The 21,249-nt window shown below is 40.4% G+C and overlaps 1 protein-coding gene across 6 annotated transcripts in view; it reads right to left on the bottom strand.

Annotated features, from left to right (window-relative positions):
• Pcgf5 (polycomb group ring finger 5) overlaps positions 1-21,249 on the bottom strand; it is a 116,154-nt gene that overhangs the window by 12,634 nt on the left and 82,271 nt on the right. For 3 of the 6 annotated variants that reach the window (XM_017589708.3, XM_017589707.3, XM_017589709.3), the window contains exons 3-9: positions 19,029-19,125; positions 18,014-18,069; positions 17,854-17,913; positions 14,971-15,119; positions 11,060-11,158; positions 8,358-8,447; positions 2,840-2,900 (exon numbers count right to left, since the gene is read on the bottom strand). In XM_017589708.3, the coding sequence (XP_017445197.1) occupies positions 2,840-2,900; positions 8,358-8,447; positions 11,060-11,158; positions 14,971-15,119; positions 17,854-17,913; positions 18,014-18,069; positions 19,029-19,125 (612 nt within the window). The remainder of the gene's footprint in view (positions 1-2,839; positions 2,901-8,357; positions 8,448-11,059; positions 11,159-14,970; positions 15,120-17,853; positions 17,914-18,013; positions 18,070-19,028; positions 19,126-21,249) is intronic. The other 3 variants (NM_001129882.1, XM_006231311.5, XM_063273717.1) reach the window with 1 other exon arrangement.

Here is a 21,249-nt window from a genome sequence, read left to right as displayed (position 1 = left end):
GTGTGTGTGTGTGTGTGTGTGTGTGTGTGTGTAGGCTGGCGCCTGATTGGAGCTCTTAGCTTCATGATGCACTGTCTTGGGCAGGAGGGCAGCAGTGATCCTGTCCCATTTGTTACTCGCCTGAAATTCTCCTGTCCCATTTGTTACTCGCCTGAAATTCTAACTGATCAGAAACACCTACTTCCTGATTAACAACAGTTTAGCTAACTTTGTTAGGTTAAATAAAATCTTGTTAAAGTATGGAAAGGCACATTTAACTTCATAATTTAATAATGCAGAGTCTCATAACTAAGATGCTACTTAAAGTCTTGTGAAAACAGAATTCTGGTCTTTGTTCTGAGGAAACATATACGGACTAAAACATTTTGTGATTACTTGCTATTATATGATTTATTTTTAATCATTTTATTTAAAATAAACTAAGATGCATATAAGCAGAGAAAGATGAGACAGGAAATGTGAAATATTAATTGGTAAGTCTAGGTAAAGAATGTCATTGAAGTAATTGCTTCAGATTTTAATTTTAAAACATCAAACTACAAAGCTAGTAGTAAAGTTAGTGCCAACACTAGATTTTATCCAGTGCCTTTCAGCACACAGTGATCTTTACCTTAGAGAATTCCATACTAGTCTGTTATCTGCCTGTCTCCTCTACATTTTATATCATTCTTACGGTTCTGATAAAAAAAATTCTACCAGCTCTTGACATTATCCTTTTAGTATAGTATTTAGTATAGTATTTAATACCTTTGTATTTATATTCAAAGTGAAATTTGGATCCAGTTTTTAAAAAAGATTTTATTTTTATTTTAAAATTATGTGTATGTGTGTGCCTGTGTGTGGGTCTGTGCACACATGAGTACAGGTAACCAAATTGTCCACAAGAGGGTGTCCATTCCATGCAGCTACCTCATGTGGATGCTAGGACTGAACTCTGGTCTTCTGCAAGAAGAACACATGCTCTTAATGCCTGCACCACCTCTCCCAGCCCTTGGCAGTAGCTGCCGAACTAAAGGGCATGTTCTCTTAGAACAGAGTTCTCTGCCCTTGTTCTCTTGTCAAGCTTACTGTCATAGCGATGATCTTGTCAGGCTTACTGTCATAGCGATGATCTTGTCAAGCTTACTGTCATAGCGATGATCTTGTCAGGCTTACTGTCATAGCGATGATCTTGTCAGGCTTACTGTCATAGCGATGATCTTGTCAAGCTTACTGTCATAGCGATGATCTTGTCAGGCTTACTGTCATAGCGATGATCTTGTCAGGCTTACTGTCATAGTGATGATCTTGTCAGGCTTACTGTCATAGCGATGATCTTGTCAGGCTTACTGTCATAGCGATGATCTTGTCAGGCTTACTGTCATAGCGATGATCTTGTCAAGCTTACAGTCATAGTGATGATTTTGTCAAGCTTACAGTCATAGTGATGATTTTGTCAAGCTTACAGTCATAGTGGTGATTTTGTCAAGCTTACTGTCATAGTGATGATTTTGTCAAGCTTACTGTCATAGTGATGATTTTGGGAGAACTTAAATTTTCACTTTCTTACAACACTGTTATCTGTAATGAGGTGTTGAAGAATGAAAAGGAAGTGAGGGTACAGTTGCAGATCTGTCTTGCTCCAGTGTCCTTCATCACTCAGAATCAAAGCCAAAGAGCAACTTCATCTCTTGGGAAACAGACATCAACATGAAGAAAAAGGAGAAGCCAATGTATCCTGGGTGACAGCTACACACAGGGTTATTGCTGTCATTTATTTCCAATCAGCTAAACCATCTGCTCAGCCCTCACCCTCCTTTGCACACTGAAAGGAGAACACCTTCCTCGCCGAGGGCCTCCCACTGCCCATCTAGATGGATGTCAGGTCACTCCCAGATAGGCAGGATTAAACAGTACGCATCTAACAGCTCACATCATAATGATGAACTGAGATTCCCATAGCACAGCAGTCATCAAGACTAAGCAAAATTCCAAATATACTGCGCATTGCAATTTCTGCTTAGTGATTTTAGAGTATTCTTTTAAGTCACAAAGTAAACTAATTTGTCTCACCTTGGAAACTGGAATACTGAAGTTTATTAGTTACTGACTACTAGAAACTAGATGGATTATTTTAATTATTGGGGAAAAGATTACTTTTTAAAAATACTATGACTTATCTACGAGATTAAGACTGGGCGCATTATCTCTGCACTTATAATACAGTAATGCTTTACTACCCTGCATCAGATGCTTTTATTTTTAAAAACGTATTTATTTTTAAACATGTGTGGGCATTCATACACTAGTGGGGTATCTGTGGAGCCTGGGGGTATCAAATGCCCTGGAGCTGGGGTTAAGGCAATTAGGAGCCACCTGACGTGGGTGCTGGGAATCAAAATTGGGTCTCAAAGAGTAGTTTTTAAGTTCAGGGTCATCGCTCCAGCCCATCCTCCAAATCTCTAACACGTGTTTCTGTTAGACAAGCTTCCCTCAGTTACCCCTCTGTCCCACAGCAGCAGCTGGGCTGGCTGGGCACGGCTCACACTCAGAGTCACTGATGCTTCCCATTTATAGTCATTCGATTTGACATTTTATTTCAAGGGCCAAGATTAGCGATGTCTCAAGGGTTAAAATTCTGCATTCATAAATGATAGCTGTTAAGACATAATTTTAATTTTAGTTCAGTAAAATGATTAACTCAGGAGAACTAGAATAATGGGAGAACTCTTATTTGAGTTTAAAAAGACTTTAAAAATTGCTTTTACAACGTAACATGTCTGAGACCTTGAGTTTGGGATGGGAGTGGTCAGCACAGAGCACTGTGATGGCCATATGTACCGTCCTGAGTGCCTCTTACCTGATACAAAGTGCCATCCTGAGAGCAGACTGGCGAGGCTGAACAGTTCAAGACAGCAAAACTGCGGAGGAGACGAACCCATCAGATAAGAGGCAGCCACAACGGGACACATTTAAACTTGTTATTTAAAGTAGTTTAACTCAAACCTAAGTGCCAACATTTATAATTTAAATAAACACCGAGGAATAGTAGAGGTTTTTTTTTTTTTTTTGAGGGGGAATATTTAATAACTTGGTGACTGGTAAATTTTAGTATTAAGTAACTTTAACAATTGTCTTTGAAGGTTTTTTTTTTTTTTAATATTCTAAAACTACCAAAATGGTACCCTACCTTTTTTCATTTCATTTCTGAATGCTAGTGTCTGAGGCATCCTCATCTCTTGGATGGAGGGTACCGTCATCTTTCCCCTACTTGTTCCTCAGATCAGTTTCTCCCATGCCTCCTCTTCATCTACTCTGAGAGCAGCGTTATTTAAGATCAGCGCTCGGAATGGACCCAGAACTTCATTCAACCTAAGGGACTGAGCCATTGCTCTTTGACTTCCTATTGGCTAGGCTAGACTCTCAGTCTCCACGCCTGCTTTAATATCATCCTGAATATCTTCCTGAATCTGATGATATTCAGTTCCCAGTCTTAACAGCTACACAACCTAAAAACTTTAAGTTAGTCACATATTTAACACTGCATACTCTTCTGAACGGAAAAAAAATAAATGTATAAATAGGTGAAAAATTAAACACATCAAAAGATAAGTTTATGGGCTGGAGAGATGTCTCAGCGGTTAAGAGCACTGACTGCCCTTCCAGAGGTCCTGAGTTCAATTCCCAGCAGCCACATGGTGGCTCACAACCATGGGGTCTGATGCCTTCTTCTGGCACCAGGCATACATGAAGCTAGAGCACTTGTATAAAAATCTTAAAAACAATACATGTTTACATTAATCAGAAAGATTTTAATTTCCCAAAGGAGACTTTTAAGGATCTACTCTAAAAGTTATACATTTTCACAAGTTTTCTCTCTGAAGTTGGTCCTGATTTTGCACTGTGCTCATCACCGTGCTCTCAGGCAGCCTCGCACTGCTGTCCTTTACTGACTCAGATGGAGCCCCAACTCTAACCTGCCATATTTTGCCTGACTATACAATCTGCAAAAATTATTTAATAAAAATACAGATTTAATTACATTTTTCCTATCAATTTCTTTGGTACCAGTCAAAATAGGTGTGTGTGTTTGCTTTCCTAAGCCAGTGCTGGAGTGTGGCTGAGGCTGCGGGAGGAGGCAGAAGCAGCAAGGAGCACTGGGAAAGGGCAGCTGGGTAGACTGAGGGTGTTCACACTACCCCAAAAAGGTGGGCAGGAAGAGCATGGCCCGCAGTGAAGGCTGAGGCTGAGCAGAAAGCTGCTGACAGCAGTTCTCGCTTAGTGTGAGCGAGTAGACTGTGGCAATGTAGTCTAACACGTACTTTCTTACATTATTAGATTACATTCTGCTAAGGACTTTAGCTATAATATTAATTCTGGTTAAATTTTTCTACACAGTACTATCACAATTTTAAGGATTCCCAAAACAGGAAAAAAGGGAGGCAGAGCACAGGTGGGAGAAAAAAGTGCTACAGCATTTATAGCGAAAACGTTTGTGCTCAGAAAACATGAGCACTTTCTAGAAGTCAACAAGAAAAGACAAGCTCATTATTAATAGGATAATGAATATGAACACTCACAGAAATGTTATGTTGCTAATATGAATGTCAAGAAGTTAGAAAATGTGTGGTATAACTATAACTTATGAAACCTTTTTGAGGACAATTGATAACATCTCACAATGCAAACCCAGCAATCTAGGCAGTGGAAACACTTGTGCATTTGCAAAGTCCATGCCTTGGAATAGATATAGCACTGCTTGTAATGTTAAAGATTAAACAAAACCTCAGTGCCCACCAAAAGAAATAATTAAACCACGCTGGTCACACAAACTGAATTGTACTAATATATGAAAAAGAATGTCTTCAAAATGTAATTGTTTTCTAATACATATTATCAAAGGAGAACAAAGTTGCTAGCTGTATGCATGATTCCATTTCTATCTCAGAAAACTCTGCCCACTCACATGGCATTCAAGAGATACCAGTCTGACGGTAACATCAGAGGAATCTACAGTTCCATACTCTCAACTTATAGAAGTCACAGAAGGGGCTGGAGAGATGGCTCAGCGGTTAAGAGCGCCCGACTGCTCTTCCAGAGGTCATGAGTTCAATTCCCAGCAACCACATGGTGGCTCACAACCATCTGTAAAGAGATCTGATGCCCTCTTCTGGTGTATCTGAAGACAGCTACAGTGTACTTATATATAATAAATAAATAAATCTTAAAAAAAAAAAAAAAGAAGTCACAGAAGAAACCTGGTCACAGATCTTAAATATCCGAGGTGTTCACACAGGAGTGGAGCTCTTTAGAAATCAGTCTGAGCCTGCCCCAAGCCAGCTGAGTAGAGCTGTACTTTGTTATCGTTCCTGTTTGTATTTGCACTAGACTTGAGAAGTACTACTGACAAACATTCACCGTGCTAGTGAGCAACAGATCAACTCCAACATTCAGCATAGCAACCTTCAAGAAAAATACTGATAACTATAAAATGTACAGCAGCTGTTTGACCAGATGTTTGTTTTAATTCATAAGGATAAAGATTTAAAATTAATTTATCTCGATGGAGACAAAGTCTAGGAAGGGCAGTAGCCACCTTATGCTCATCTTCCCTAAAAGGGACTAAGATAAAGGGGGAGCTGCCCTGGGAAAGGGGAAATGCGACCACAGAAGCTGGATGGTGCAGAGGGATGCCCAGTGCTGCAGAACTGGATGCAAACTCACTTCCTTGAGACTGCCCTGAGAGGCAGCAAACAGCAGGGAGGGACGGAGGTGTGGAGCGCCCTTGTCTGAAGCCAAGGACTCAGATGGAGACTCAGGCCTACCACTCTTCCATGGTGAGAGGGATGGAAGCTACCCTGAGTCGCAAACTTGACTGAGTGCAGAATTCACAAGCAAACATCCCACAACACACATGAGAAGGGAAAACTGCAAAGTCGCCAAGTATAGCCAATGCAACCCAGAAATACAGCGCAGTGCCAGTCACAAAGCCGTTCTGAAGCTCATCTGACAGAACAGGGAAAGCAGTGCAACATCATTTAGAAATCTACTTTCTGTCTCATTGGTACAAATATACACAAAAAGCAATGTAGAAGGCCGACTACTGGCCCTATGTAAGACACGTTAGGACTTTAAAGAAAACGGACAATTGAAAGGTTTCAGACACGAGTTTTATAAAACTTGCATTATGTACAGTTCAGAATAATGCCTGTTAAAAAGTGCCTAGAAACATCCATAGATGTGTGTATACACATGTGCATATAAAGACAGCAGCATCTTCAAATAATGAAGACCAGTCTAGATTGTTCAATTAATTGTATTTCTGGTTTAAAAATAACCTGTATTTCAGATTCTTAATCTTGTTATGTGTGAATGAATCAATTCCAATTGGACTAGAATACTCAGTATAACAGAGTTCTAGAAGCAAGTAAGAAAACATACAGTAGCTATCAGAGCAGGAACAAACTCAGACATCTGAGCGCTAAGCAAGTTAGCAATGCCAGCAGTAGAGTATTGAATTTGTAGACAACCCAGCCTTCTGCTGGTATGGATGGGGTGACCAATCCAAAACTACAGACAGGGAACACTAGCAGAAAACAGGATTAGAGAACAACTCATCCCTTCAGGCCCCATTTAAAATCTTTAATAAAAGTATATCTCAACCTAAAACCTGAAACTGCAGAAATGTGTGCTCAGAAACAGCCGCATAAAGACTGGTTTGATCGGCAATCTGTTAGTAGAAGGCTTATACAATCATGCTTTCACGTGAAAATAATGGGCAACACCAAGCTTCTTGGCCCATGCTTCTAATGAGGCCGAGGCAGGAGAGTATTAGTCTCAGGCAGCCTGTGCTACTGTGAGCTCCAGGCTAGCTTGGGCTAAATAGTACATTCTTCCTTCAAAAAATCGTCTCACATCCAGACGCATGCAAATGAAATGAACACCATGGGCGGTGGTCGGGAGAGCCCTTGTGACAGGAGCCCTAGGGAAGGGCTGTGAATGACCTTTAGGCTGGTCTATCTACAAATAACGAGTTGTAGCACCCACATGCTGAAATGCCCACTGAACTAACAAAGAAAACCAAAATTACGTTTACTGCAGAAATACTGCCGTAGCATTAGAGCATCTGCTTCCTAACTGCAGACTTACCTTTGGAGTGTGCACCTGGCATATGAACATTACACGTAAAAGTTAAACGGAAGCAACATACAAACAGCCCTTAAAGCCTATAAACACGGCACTTTATTATGCAATACAATTATATTTAAAAAGATGAACCCAAATGCAGTCTGATGCATTCTTTCTTTTTCAAGGACACACAACTAGCAAGTGACTGACACTAGAAAGTAATTCTCCCTTCAGGTCTTGAGAGTTTTTTTGCCTGTGGCTAGAGTACTGTGCCTCAAAGAGAAGACTTCTATCCATGTGAAAACCCAGATAGGAAAACAACAAACCCCCTCTGATTTAAGAACTCAGATGTTCAGTATTATTATACTATCACCAGACAAATATCTTAGCCAACATATAACACGAGGATTTTTGGAGGTTTTTCAACAGTTCAAGAGATGTTACTTATGTGAAGTTAATATACTCATGAACTACTGGGACATGACAACCCTCATTATTTGTAAATTCTACAGTATCTACATAAACCTGGGAGAAACATCAGTATTTAACACCTGACATACTGGCAACACACGTCATCGCAGTTCACGTCTTCTGGGTGAGCGTGAGTGCGAACTCCTGCAGCTCTGCCATCAGTCTTCATAAATTCATCATTCAGCTCACCAGGGGACTCTGGCAGCACTGCCAGTGCTTCTGGTTCCCACAGACCGGCTTGTATCACAGTATGCAGGGTGCCCATACTTCCTAACATTTCTGGCTTAGGTGGACTCAAGCTCAACAGTTAACCTAAGCAAAGACATACCCCACTAAATCCCTTTTCCTCAAACCTCACATTACTCTGAGTGATGGATCATGCAATCCCACCCTGACCCCAACAGTTCGTCCCCCTTACCGACTGCTGGTGCTGTCCGCTCTCGGGGCAGCATGGCGTCTACCTGGCCCCACTTCCCACTTTCACACTGTAGCAGACACTGGGCTTGAAGTACACGTCTCCTCTGCTCTCAGGCTAGCAAAATCCTGGACTTACCTATAGCTGCACTTAACAATAACTCACCTTCAAAATATTTAACACAGACACTGGTCTTGTGCTTGGGTGAATTTTTAAGTGCTGGAGAATAAAGAAGAACTCGTTTCTTCTTTTTTTCCAAACTAGTGCTTCTAACTTCTTAATGCCCCTAAATAATACTGTTAAATCTGAATTATATAATAAAATATAACTAAATATACACATAGAGAAATAAAAAGCAATTTACATTTTCTCCTCTTAGCCGCCATCTTGTCATATAGATGAATTCCATAGTATGATCCTTTCCCATAATTTCACCATTGCACAGCACATCCAACTTTAAAAAAATAATTAAAATATATTAATGCATAGAAAATTCAAATTTTACGTTTTTATAAATTTTCAAATTTCAAAAGATCCAACATAAAAGTACCGATTTTATAAGAGCACTGATTATTTTTATTAAACCCACTGTCACAGAATGTCAATAGTTCAGATGCAATATGAAACAGCATTTACCTTGTACCACATAACTGTATCTCAAGTTGATACACAATCTATAAATGCAACGCTAACTATCTTGACTCATGTTTCTACAACTCTACAGGTTTGAGACATATGTGGGGACCACTCTTACTGAATGAGAAGAAAAGTGTAGTAAGCTCATTCTAAATCCGCATCTCAGAATCCTCAGAATCTCCAGAGGAAAAAGAGTTTTACCTTCTCCTTAGTTTGGATCAAAGAGATAGGGCTTTATAACTATGGCATAGGTGCATGTGCTCACGGCCTCTCTGATGTGCTTGTGCATACACGTATGAAAGGTCAAAACAAACTGTACTGCAAGGTCTCCCTTTTGTTCTAGGCTTTAAGAAACCAGCCCTAAAGCTTCAAAAGGCCACAAAAACTTCATGGTTCACTAATGCAACAAAGCATAAATAAAGAATGTTCTATCAAAGATCTCTATAAATCAGTCCTCTAGTTTCTAGTAAAAGAAACTAGTTAAGATTTTATTTCAGGGGTGGAAGGGAAAATGAGTTTTAAATACTCTGTATCTAGATAGAGACTATAATTTTGAACTTGAAGTCTAATATAAAATTAGTCTCAATTATATTAGATATATGGATTATTGACATTTTAATACTTTATCCTGATATATAAACTTTGAACTTTATTAACTACTAAAAGTAGACAACTCTTTTTTTCTCTTGTCTGTAAAACAAATGCATAAGCAAAGCTGTAATTTCTAATCCGGCAGGATGCACCCAGTCATTAGCAACCAGTCCCCATTAGCACTGCTGTTAAGGACCCTTCCCAGATGTCATTAACTCACATTCCTATACACTGGGCAGCAGAATAGTGGGAGACCAATCCATAACTCATAAAGAAAGCAAAGGACAAGTTCTCTGACTGAAACAAAGAATCGTTTAAAAAGGGCCATAGTGCACAGCAGAAGTGAGGCAGAGAAAGGTTTTCTCTCCTCTGGTAACTTCCTGAAGACAGGAAAATTAACTCAGCAAACCAGACTTTAAAGTAAAACTATGCATAGTATTTTTACATGAAAAAAAAAAACCACAAAGGACACCGTACAGTATAAAATGTCACTACTTTTCACTATTTATAGATGTTATCTAGAAGTTATCTTTTATGTTTACCAAATACAGTGGGCTCTGACACTTTCAGTTTTTTCTAATATAAACATTATGTATCTGAAATTTTTAAAATGATTTATTAGTTTTTATTTTATGTGCATTGGTATTTTGCCTGTGTGTTGGGAATTGAATCCCAGTCAATTGGAAGAACAGCCAGTGCTGTTAACCACTGAGCCATCTCTCCAGTTTTGTAACTAAAATTTTTAAGAACCTGTAGACCCAAACTAATAAAAAAAAAATAACCCAAACTAGTCATCAGTCACACAAGACATGTCCATTAGGTTCAAGCTTAGATGCTTCCTCAGATACAGACGTCTGTCTGTCAGAGTCTGTGCTTAAATCGCCTCACACTTCCCTTCTCTTTTAATAACAGACTGAGAGTCTGGTGAAAGTCACACGTCTCCAAAGTGCTCCTGAACACTGGTCCTTGCTCCAGCTCACCACTGGGCAATTGGGATCCATCTCCTGTTTGCCATTTGAGATTCGTGCTGTGTCCTCCAGGGCTCAGGGGACATCACAGGAAAGCAGACAGAAAGACTTAAGAATCAGAGGACAGGGAGGTGGGCAGCACAAAGTTGCCTGGACATGACACAGCCACCGCACTAATGCACTTCCTGCAGCTGCAGCTATCCACACAAGACGTGCACAAGGCTGGGCAGGGGCAACACTTCATCATAGGTGGGAGAGGAGTCCATGAGCCCCATCAACATGCTGGATGACTATTGGCAATTAATGGCTGCTTGGGGAAGAGATGCTATGGCCAATGTGAGCTGTCCTAGATAACCAGTAAATAAATTCAGGCTCAGGTAAGAAACCCTTACTAAGCTCGCTCAGTGAATGACAAACAAAAATAGTTCAGAGGTAGGAGCATCGAGAAGGGTTCTAACCAGAGAAGGGGTGATAAGAGGGAGTGGATGGGAAAGTGACTCAAATTCACTATATAAATGTATAAAGCCGTCAAACAGTAAAACAAACAAACAAAAAAAAAACCTAAGAAGTGACATATTTTAAAAGACACACTGACACTGTAAAAAAGAAAGAACTCACTTAGTTAGATGTACTCTGTCAGTATTAAAAAAAACAAATACATCCTTTAGTTACAAATGCATCAATGTGATTTACTTGGGATATTGTTACAAAATGTTACATAAATATTACATTCTAAAGCTTAATTTTTAAACATGAAAATAAACATTCTCTATAAAAATTAATTTGAATATATTCTTTTTTTACTTCATTTGCTAGAATTTTGGTACAGATCAGAGTCATCAAAGTCACAATTAGATATGATTTTACTTACCTCATAAGAACTTGGAAGTTTTAGTTTTAAACTCAGAAACTTTTTAATAGTTCCTACAGTAACTCGTGTAGAACAGCGAATGAACTTCTTCATGAGACCCTAAAGGAAAAAAAAATGACAAATTAAAGACTCTGATTTGTTTTTTACTAAATAAAACCTTTAGCCTTTCCAGTCATGGAAGTATATACTTCTAATCCCAGCATTCAGGAGGAGGAGGCGGGAGGAGTTGGATTCTGCCTGGATTGCAAAGTGAGTCAGTCTCATCAGACCGCCCCAAACCAACTAAACCAAACCACACCCACCCCAAACCAACTAAACCAAACCAAACCAAACCAACTAAACCAAACCACACCCACCCCAAACCAACTAAACCAAACCACACCCACTCCAAACCAACTAAACCAAACCACACCCACCCCAAACCAACTAAACCAAACCACACCTACCCCAAACCAACTAAACCAAACCACACCCACCCTAAACCAACTAAACCAAACCACACCCACCCTAAACCAACTAAACCAAACCACACCCACCCTAAACCAACTAAACCAAACCAAACCAAACCCACCCCAAACCAACTAAACCAAACCACACCCACCCCAAACCAACTAAACCAAACCACACCCACCCCAAACCAACTAAACCAAACCACACCCACCCCAAACCAACTAAACCAAACCCACCCCAAACCAACTAAACTAAACCCACCCCAAACCAACTAAACCAAACCAAACCCACCCCAAACCACACCCACCCCAAACCAACTAAACCAAACCACACCTACCCCAAACCAACTAAACCAAACCACACCCACCCTAAACCAACTAAACCAAACCACACCCACCCTAAACCAACTAAACCAAACCACACCCACCCCAAACCAACTAAACCAAACCAAACCAAATCTACCCAAACCAACTAAACCAAACCAAACCCACCCAAACCAACTAAACCAAACCAAACCAAACCCATCCCAAACCAAACCCACCCCAAAACCAACTAAACCAAGCCAAACCCACCCCAAACCAGCTAAACTAAACCAAATCAAATCCAAACCAATGAAACAAAACCAAAGCCAAAGGCATGATTTTCACTATATATTTTGAGTATTTTCAAAATGCAAAACAAAAACTTTGAATTCTCTTAAGTAATTCCTAACTACAGCCTATTGTTCACATGACATTCTTTGAGAAAGCCTTAGTATATGAATTGGCAAAACCCTGTCAAGGAGGCAATCTTTTTCTCTTAATATATTTTTCTATAAAGAAAGCAGAGTTTAAGTAAAAGGACACAAAATATTAATATTAAATGATTAACTTGGGAAACCAGTTGAGTTCCGCATGTGTTAAGTGTAATGGAGAACCTATCAGTAACTTGAGAGACAGTGGTAGTCTACAGAGCCTTGGGAGAGCCCTGAATACTGTAGAAAGGCATCTGCTCCATCCACAGCCCGCCTTAGCACCTGCAAGCTGTGCAGTGTGGGCTCTGGGACGAGGAAAAGCATTCCCTAGAGACAGGCTACCTACCGCATCACTGTACATCACTAAGCTCTGCATGCCTTGATGTGTCTCCTATATGAAGATAGTGCTTCTGATTACTAGGAATTGAATCAGGACCTCTGAAAGAGAGGTCAGGCCTCTTAACCTCTGAGCCATCTCTCCAGCGACAGTGCTTCTGATTTGCTCTTTAAGTTTGAGCAGAGCCCCCACCCAACTGACCTTCAGAGCCTCCCACAAGTTAATAATGCAGAGTTGTCAAAATAACAGTTTAGGGAACATTTTAAAGAAATGACTAAAGAGTGTTTCTAAAATTCATAACTTAATAGTCTGACACAAATCTAACAAAATTCCTACTGTATTATGTAAAAGTTGATTTGAGAATACTTAGAATATAAAAATAATGAGCACTTTCTCCAGGAATTCTTTATAATGAAACTTATTCTGCTTCCTGGCTGTGTACAGCCGGCTAGAAAGAGGGCGAGGATGAGCAGTGGCTGGGTGGAAGACGGGATGGTGGAGAGGAAGTAGGAGCAGAGCTTCTTCTCATCTCCTTCCTGACATTTGGAAAATGGAAGCACTGTGGTACACACCAGGGGCTCACAAGAGACTGCTGGGGGAATCTGTGTCTAACCTTACCTTGCTTTGCTCTTTGGAAAGGATCAGTATTTCTGGTCTATCTGCATATCTGCATATCTGAAGAAATATTGGAAGAAGAATGCTCTGTTTCAAGAATGTCACCTTCCCTTCTCATGGCACAACGCGTGCCTCTGTGTCCTGTTGTCCAACTCAGAAAGTGCAGAATTAAGAAAGAAATGCCTCCTTTCTAAGTTGCTTGCCTGAGGCCATGACGTAAGAGTGCACATGTCTGAGGTGCCCAAACTCACAACTTTACAGGCAGAAGTGGGTCAGTAGTTGTCAGAGGCCAATAAAATAAAGGCCCCTGATCCCGTTTTCCTTGGTTTCTGAAGAGCTTGAAGACAAAATACAAAATCTGCAGTGGTCTCTCCTGTAAGATCAGAGGGACTTACAGTTCTAGGATACAACTCAATCATTCTTCAGTTTTGTGTTTAGTATTATGATTTAATTTTTACCAATCAGAGTAATTAACAAGTAATCATTAAGAATGATTTTAACTTCTTAAATTAAAATATAACACCATAAAGTCACTATCTAAAAGGAAGTTTAGTAGTTTTTATAAAGTTGTTCAACAGTTACAATATCCAATTCCAAAAATGTCCTTGTCCTCCCTTTACATACGATCAGTTAGGAGCTACTTTATATTCCTGTTCCTATACCCCACCTAGCAACTACTCATGTGTCTCAAATGACAGGTCTTTTCTTACTAATCACATCATTACCACACAATGAATTCATTTGCTTACTACGCTCAAACATATTCATTGCTGCAAGATGCTGACAGAATGAAAATCTAAGTCAAAATTATTTGTTTTTAATTTCCAAATATAAAGTACCATTATTCGTAATATAATGAAGAAAATTAGAAACAAAAATTAAATATGAACTTGTGGATAAAACGAAGTGCAGAGAAAACCAGCACCCTCAGTGACTAATGTGTGCTTGGACAAAGTGACAAAAACTGGCATAAGAGCTACAATAGTGAGTATTTATATGGAAGCTGTTGCCAACTAAAATACCAGGACACACTAGATAATATTCAAAAACCAAGGAACACAAACCATTGGGACAGCAGTGAGGTTTCAGATCCTTGAGAGTCAGAGCAGTATTTAGTTAGACACAGGAAACAGGATGAGGAATGAGGATTATGTAGAAAATAATGGAAGTCCTAAGGATTTTATCCACTCATAGGCACTTGATAACAAATCTTTACTTAAAAATCTACTGTTCTATTAATAAAATAGATACGACATAAGGTTTACAGAGTTTTAAATAAAAGTAGAAGACTGTAGAATATTATTTGGGTTAGGACTGGAGAGATGTCTCGGAGGTAGAGGTAACAGCACTTTAGAGGGACTCAGGTTCAATTCCCAGCACCCACAGTGTAGCTCACAACCATCTGTGCCTCCAGAGGTTCCCACCCCTCTGCTGGCTTCTGCTGGCATTGGGCATACACACGATGCGCAGGAACACATGCAGGCAAGCCACCTACACATATAAAGTAAAACTAAATAGTCTTTTAAAAGGAAAATTTAAAGATAATTCATGAAAAGGTTGGAGACACTGCTTAAATAGAATAATCGGTTTTGGCTGCTGCATTTTAAATATTAGCCACTAGATGGTGGCATTGGCCTGGGCTGGCTGGGGTGGGAGACCAAGGTACCTGAAAAGCAAGGGTTTGGCTTTCCCAGATTTTGAATTTTAGAGAATGGACTGCAAGGGAATGCATCACATCAACAAGAACGGCCAAAGAAACGACTTCCGCTCGCTCACCTTTACCACATTGTCCCCTGACTGCCCATGGTTTCGTAAACAGTCCAGGCAGATAGCGATTTGTGGGTCACTTCTGTGATAGTCCTTATCATCTTGGTTTTCATCACCTTCTTCATCTGCTTTAGATTTGTCAACCTTCGAAACCTCATCTGTGTAATTGAAGAAGACTCGTGTAACCCCAAGTTTAAAGTCAAGCAACAACACGGCACTCACCAAAACAACAACCAACCTGAACTTCAGAACTTCTCTGAAGACTAACTGAAAATATTCACAGTTTCTGAAACCCTCCAACAAACTCAACAATATTCTTCAAAGGCCACCAGAAACTTAAAAAAAATGTAAGATTCCTAGATTATATAGACATTTCATTATCCTGGTTTATGAATTTTACCTTCTTTTTCCTATTTTATCCTTTAAAATATTTTTGGACTTGGTCTTTAATGTGGGGTGGGTGTCATTGAGCTAAGTGTCTGGTTCTTACAGTGTCTTGTGGGTTTGGTGGAAATGTGAGTGGGAAAAGAAACAGCCATCTTCTCACTTTTGTAATGCACATGGAAGATTCCAGATCGACTATATTTGGTCACAAAAACTGCAATTAGTGATTAACACTTGAGAAGGCAACTAGGATACAAACTTCTTCCTAATCCAGTAACAGATGTGTTCAAATTAAAACCAAGTTGGTATCCTCTTTAAATTCTCAGAATTTCAAATTATTCATAAAACCAACTACAGAAAAATAGTTAGATTTTAGAAACATGCTTTGTAGCCACTTAACATGTTAAAAATTCCACTAAGAAAATTTGAATATACTTCATATAACAAAATTTATTTACAATGTTACATGCATACAACTGTATTTATTGCTGCATTTATGGAACACCCTGAACTGTGTGTCAGACATGCAGTGTGCTAGTCTGGGGTAGCAATGACAATCAGAGGGAGATGGGCTCATGTGCTTGAATGGCGGTGCTGTTTGGGAGATTCTGAAGCCTTGAGGGGAGCCCTGCTGCAGGAAGTGGTTCACTGGGAGTGCTGGGTCTTGAGGTTTCATTGCCCAGCTCCACTTTCTGGTCTCTTCTTTGTGACAATGGATTCAATGTGACCAGGAGCCTCCTGCTCTTGCTCCTATGCCTTCCCTGTCATGGACAGCGCCTCTGAACTGTCAGCCAGAGTAATCAGCTTCCTTTCTCCTTCCCTTTCCATCCCCTCCTGGTTGCTTCTTGTCAAGCATTTTACACAGAAATGAGAAAGTAACGAATACAAAGAGTTACCATCCTCATCATTATGGTCAGGGTACAGGGAAAGGTCAAGAGGCAAGTATAGGATGAGGAAGTCAATGAAATATGTGATTATGTAAGACTGAGGATTGTTTTCAGATGAAATCTATGTACCTAACCCAAATATGAAAAATCAGCCAGCCAAGAAGTACATTTATAAAGTTCCCTACCAATGAGAGGCTAGTGTTTGTTCAAGACAGTGAAAGCCTTACACTGTACCTAACAAAGTGGGAACATGGCTGCTTTTCCCAGGCTCATTTCCACAGAACCCATGCACAGACACTGTCTTGAGGAAGCAAGCCTAGATCTTTGGAAAGCCTCCCCTCTACAAGTTAAGTCTGACTATCAAAGCCATTATCCCATTATACAGGAGAGAAGGAGACCCAGCATTTCCTCAGCCATCTTACCTGGTGCTGATTTTATGAGACTTTATAACCCATAAAAGCTCATATGTGAACTGGGAGACTAAGTTCACATATACACAGGTTTGATTTTAGAATCTTGTTAAGTCTATGTGCAAAACATGGAAAATGATATTACTTTATAACTAGATACCTCTTTTGTGGATAATATACATATTAACAGCCCACTCTCTGGCCACTAATATGTCCACCTTGCTAAAATCCCTGCTGTTATTGTGTGTAAATGTGTGCATGTGTGTGCATGTGTCCATGGAGGCCAGGAGTCAATCTTGGATGTTCTTCCTCATGTGCTATCTGCCTTGTATTTTTGAGGTGGGGTTTCTCACTGGCCTGGAACTTACCTATTAACTCTGGATGGCTGTCCAGCAAGCCCCAGAGATTGGCCTATCTCTGCCTTCCCAGTGCTTACATACAAACTGTGTGTGCGGGTATACATGTGGATGTCAGAGGACAAATCTCTGACATCAGTTTTCTTTTGTCATCTAGACAGACTAAGGGACCAGAGTTTGTGCACATACTTCTACTCATTGAGCATGTTGCTGGCCCATGTGCCATTTTTTTTATGTGACTTCTGAGGATCACATAAAGTACTGAGGCAAGTATTTTACTCAGTGTGCACTCATGCTGTCTCTCTCCCCTCCCTCCTCTCTGTGTCTGTCTCTGTCCCTCCCGACCCTGCTGAAATAATTAATTATTACCCAGGTCTCCGAGTAAAAACCTGGACACTGGGCCTGGTGATGGGAACATCTTGGTGAGCACACGAGACCCTTGCTGACAGATCCAAGACCTAAGCTGGAACCACTGGCATTCCACCTGTGTCCCCTTCAGAGTGTCAGAGCACAGTAGGTCCTGACTTGGCTCTCGGCCATGTCTCACCTCTGCCTCCTAGTGCCGTTATAAGTGAAGTAAAACTGAAATGCTCTCACGATCGAGGTGCACACTGCGAGACTTTTTCTGCTCTTGAACTATTGCTGTTTTTACCTATTCAGTTTTCTCTCCAAAGTCCAATTTCCTCTTTCCAATTACCTTCAAGAGGAGCCATGCAGTTCTACACAGATTTAGATAAAACCTCACGTAGGGCTGCACGAGTCTTGCACACGAAAACTGTGAGTGTGGAAAGACATCACTCTACCAACATAACAAAAACAGGAACACGAGAGAAGCTGTCAGAAACACAGACTTACCTTGCCCATTTTCTTGAGGTTTATTTTTCTTCCAAAATTCCAGCTCACGCTGAAGTTCTTCTAATTTGAAAAAGAAGAAAACCATAGAAACATAAACTCTTTAATGAAAATACAAAACACAAAAACAGAATCCAAAAACAAGAATCCAAAGGGAACTCACGCTCTCGTAGTCCAGGCACCAGCTTAAATATGATCTCCTCCAACGTGTTATCTAGCCTGCAGGGGTGGGCAGCAGGATAAGCAATAAACATGATTTCTTATACATACTGTGAAACACAGAGAGGAGCTCGGTGTATTCACTAGCACTGTTGCCTCAATACAGAGCACACGTACAGAGCACAGAAGCCTTCCTCCAGTGGTATACTGACAGGGAAATAGTCCCAAAGCTCTCAGCCTTGGGGTGTACACTCTCCGCCTCTGCCAACTTTCCCAATCCCAGGAGTAAAGGCTGTCCTGAAAATCTGCTTACACCAAAACGAGTGCTGGACAAATGATATGAGCTTGGACCTAGCCTAGGTCTTAAGGGGCACTGCATTTCTGTGCTCCATGTAGACCAGCTAGGGAGAGCTTCACTGCCTCCCTGAGGTGGCCCCAATCACTCCAGTGGCAGGCCATCCCAACAGGTGGCAGAACACAGTAGTTACCTAGAGTTGCAGGAGTGAGCAGCGCTTAGGCCAGATTGCTCACTAAGCCATACCAATGGTAAAGAGCCGGTGCCTGCCATGGAGCGTTACCTTGGGTGTGCTCTGTCATGCAGCACTGACTTCCTCCTTCTCAGTCAGTGTCCCATCTCCTCTCAATCACCCCACACCATCCTTCTTCAGTCCCATCACCTGTCAATCTCTTCTTCCCAGAACATATTTTTCCTACTATTACTTTACTGATAATTTTATTATAATACACTTATCCAACCTAGTTCACCTCCATCTGGAAATACTAAAGTCACTCTGAGAATCCCAAGAGAAAGTTGCCATTCTAATTGCAGATACATTTCCTAAATATTATGTAACCTTATTTAAAACTTTTATTAAAAGATTTTAAAATGAAATAAAATGCTTTGAAAAAACTGTAAATGCCTAAGACCTAAAATGTGTTCAAAGAGCATAATAAACAATAAAGCTCTCAAATGTACACAATTGATTACAGTCAGACAGAAATGAAATATATTTCTTTACCTTAACATTTCTAAGGGATTTGTTTCATGAACTTGGTTGCCACACCTTGGACAATCATTGCTGTCTTCAAAGTGCTGGACAATACAGGTCTTACAGACTAGGAAGAGATAACAGAGTAGGCTAAAATTACAAACTTCTAGGATTACACCACCAAAATCAAAGCCCACTGCCACAATATCAAAAGAAAATTCCAATTTACTTGTTTTTATTAATATACTTATAAACAATACACTCTACTCATATAAAAATGTGTTTTCCACAGAAAAGGGTCTTTCTTACTTAAAAAGCAGGACAGAGAAAAGTAAAATTTGTTAGTTTTGCTTTTATTTCCTTCACTAACAATTTATTTGAATGCAATATAAATAGTTCTCAATAAGCTTGAGGGGCTAGACTTGTAGCTCAGTGATGAAGTGTATTGGCTGTGAGGCCCCAGGTTTCATCTACAGCCTGGGGAAAACAAAACCTTTCAGAGTTTTCCACGTTTGGGTTGCTTATACCACCAGGGTGGCTCCTGGGACAAAACAGCAGCTACCATAGAATTTCTGGACATTGAAGAACATGCTGAGTTTGTAGTCCCAGGTGCCACTGTGTCACAAAGGACAATGTATAGGAAATGGTGTCATGTTGGCACAAAGGCACAAGAGGTGAACTGGAAAAATGACCAAGAAATGGACAAGGGTAATTAAATAAAGACTAGAAGTTCAGAGCCATATGGCAACACAGCCCACATTTCCTCGCAACAATTCTAACCTCTGCAGTCATGAATCCCTTTTAGCTTTTTTTAAGTTTCTGTTACCTCTGCCCAAATGTGTCTTCTACAACATCTCAACACCTCAACTATGAAGCTGCAATCCAACCCTATCCAGTAGCCCCTTTCCAGAGTGTTCTTTCACATCTCTCTGGATACAGACCTGCTTCCCTTCATTTACAACTGCACTCCAAGCTGCTCTCTTCCCTCTCCGTATATCCCACACACTCTGACAGAAGGAGAGTCATCTAAACGGTCAAGAGCAAACAGGAAGATTCCTACCACTGAGATTAGGTCTGAAAACTCAGCATATCATACACACTGCCTAGACCAACAACAAGAACAGTGCCAGGCATTTAATTTTAAAATTATTTGGTGAATATGGGAAATAACATCACTTATTTTAATTGTTCATTTACCCAATGACCTGAATGGCAGGCATTACACTAGGAGTTGACAATGCAGGAGTAAGTGACAAAGTTCCCATCCTTAAGGAGTGTGTTACATGCTTGGAAAGGCATGTGGATTTTAGTCAGTGATAAGTGATAGCCTTATCTGCCTTCCCCTTAAGAAGGTAGAGACAGAGCCCTGGTGTCTGGCAGCTGTGTAGATGCAATGATCAGGGTAGGCCTCATAAGAAGTTGAAATCAACAGGTCTTTCTGTGTCCTCTGATGAGGGCATATAAGTCCCATACTATTTCTCTTTAGTCCAAACGTTAGGGATCATAACCTACTCACTGTAAACCTGAAATCTAGGTGAAAAGACAACATCAGAAAGCATATTTAAAACTAAGATAATACAAGTTAGTCCAAATGTAAACTAGAGAAGTATCTGTTTCATTCTTCATCATATATGGACCCCTAAAGAGTTTATTTTAAAGATTGTTTGATATAGGGCCTCAGGTAGCCCAGGCTGACTCTGAATTCACTATTTTTGATCCTCCTGTTTCCATCTCTCAAGTATCTGGGATTACAGGTGAGCACCACACCCCAAAGGGTTCTCAAATGTTTGTTCAAAAGTCAAAATAATCTGAGAGGCTGCCTTGTGAAGCCATACTTGAGCAGAAAACAGAGACAGAATTTCTTTAGAAAATTCTTGGTGTGTGCTCTTTCCCCAGAGTCACTAGCTAACTCTGAAATTAAAGAAAGAGAGAGAGGGGGTGGGGTGGGGGAAGAAACAGGAGTAAAGGGTTTTGACAAAGCCTGATACTGTTAATATCAGTAATATCAGTTAATATCAATACCTGGAGCTCTGATCCTCATGATTCACCCCATGAACTCAGCAATCCATGGTTGTCTACCAGCCTTGACCAAACACAGGTACATGGCATGCCCACAGCAAATCCTCCTCAGGGCAGCCCAGACACGAAGGGTTAGACCCTACCCTCTCGGGACACCAATCTAAAGTAGCCAGCTGATGAAAGAGAAGTCAGGCTGAGCACCCACAGGCACACAGAGTTCTAAAACTCAGGT

The sequence above is a fragment of the Rattus norvegicus genome, chromosome 1, assembly GCF_036323735.1.
Source record: "Rattus norvegicus strain BN/NHsdMcwi chromosome 1, GRCr8, whole genome shotgun sequence".
Lineage (NCBI taxonomy): Eukaryota > Metazoa > Chordata > Mammalia > Rodentia > Muridae > Rattus > Rattus norvegicus.
The sequence above is the reverse complement of the archived record's forward strand: the minus strand, read 5'-3'. Positions and strand labels throughout refer to the sequence as shown.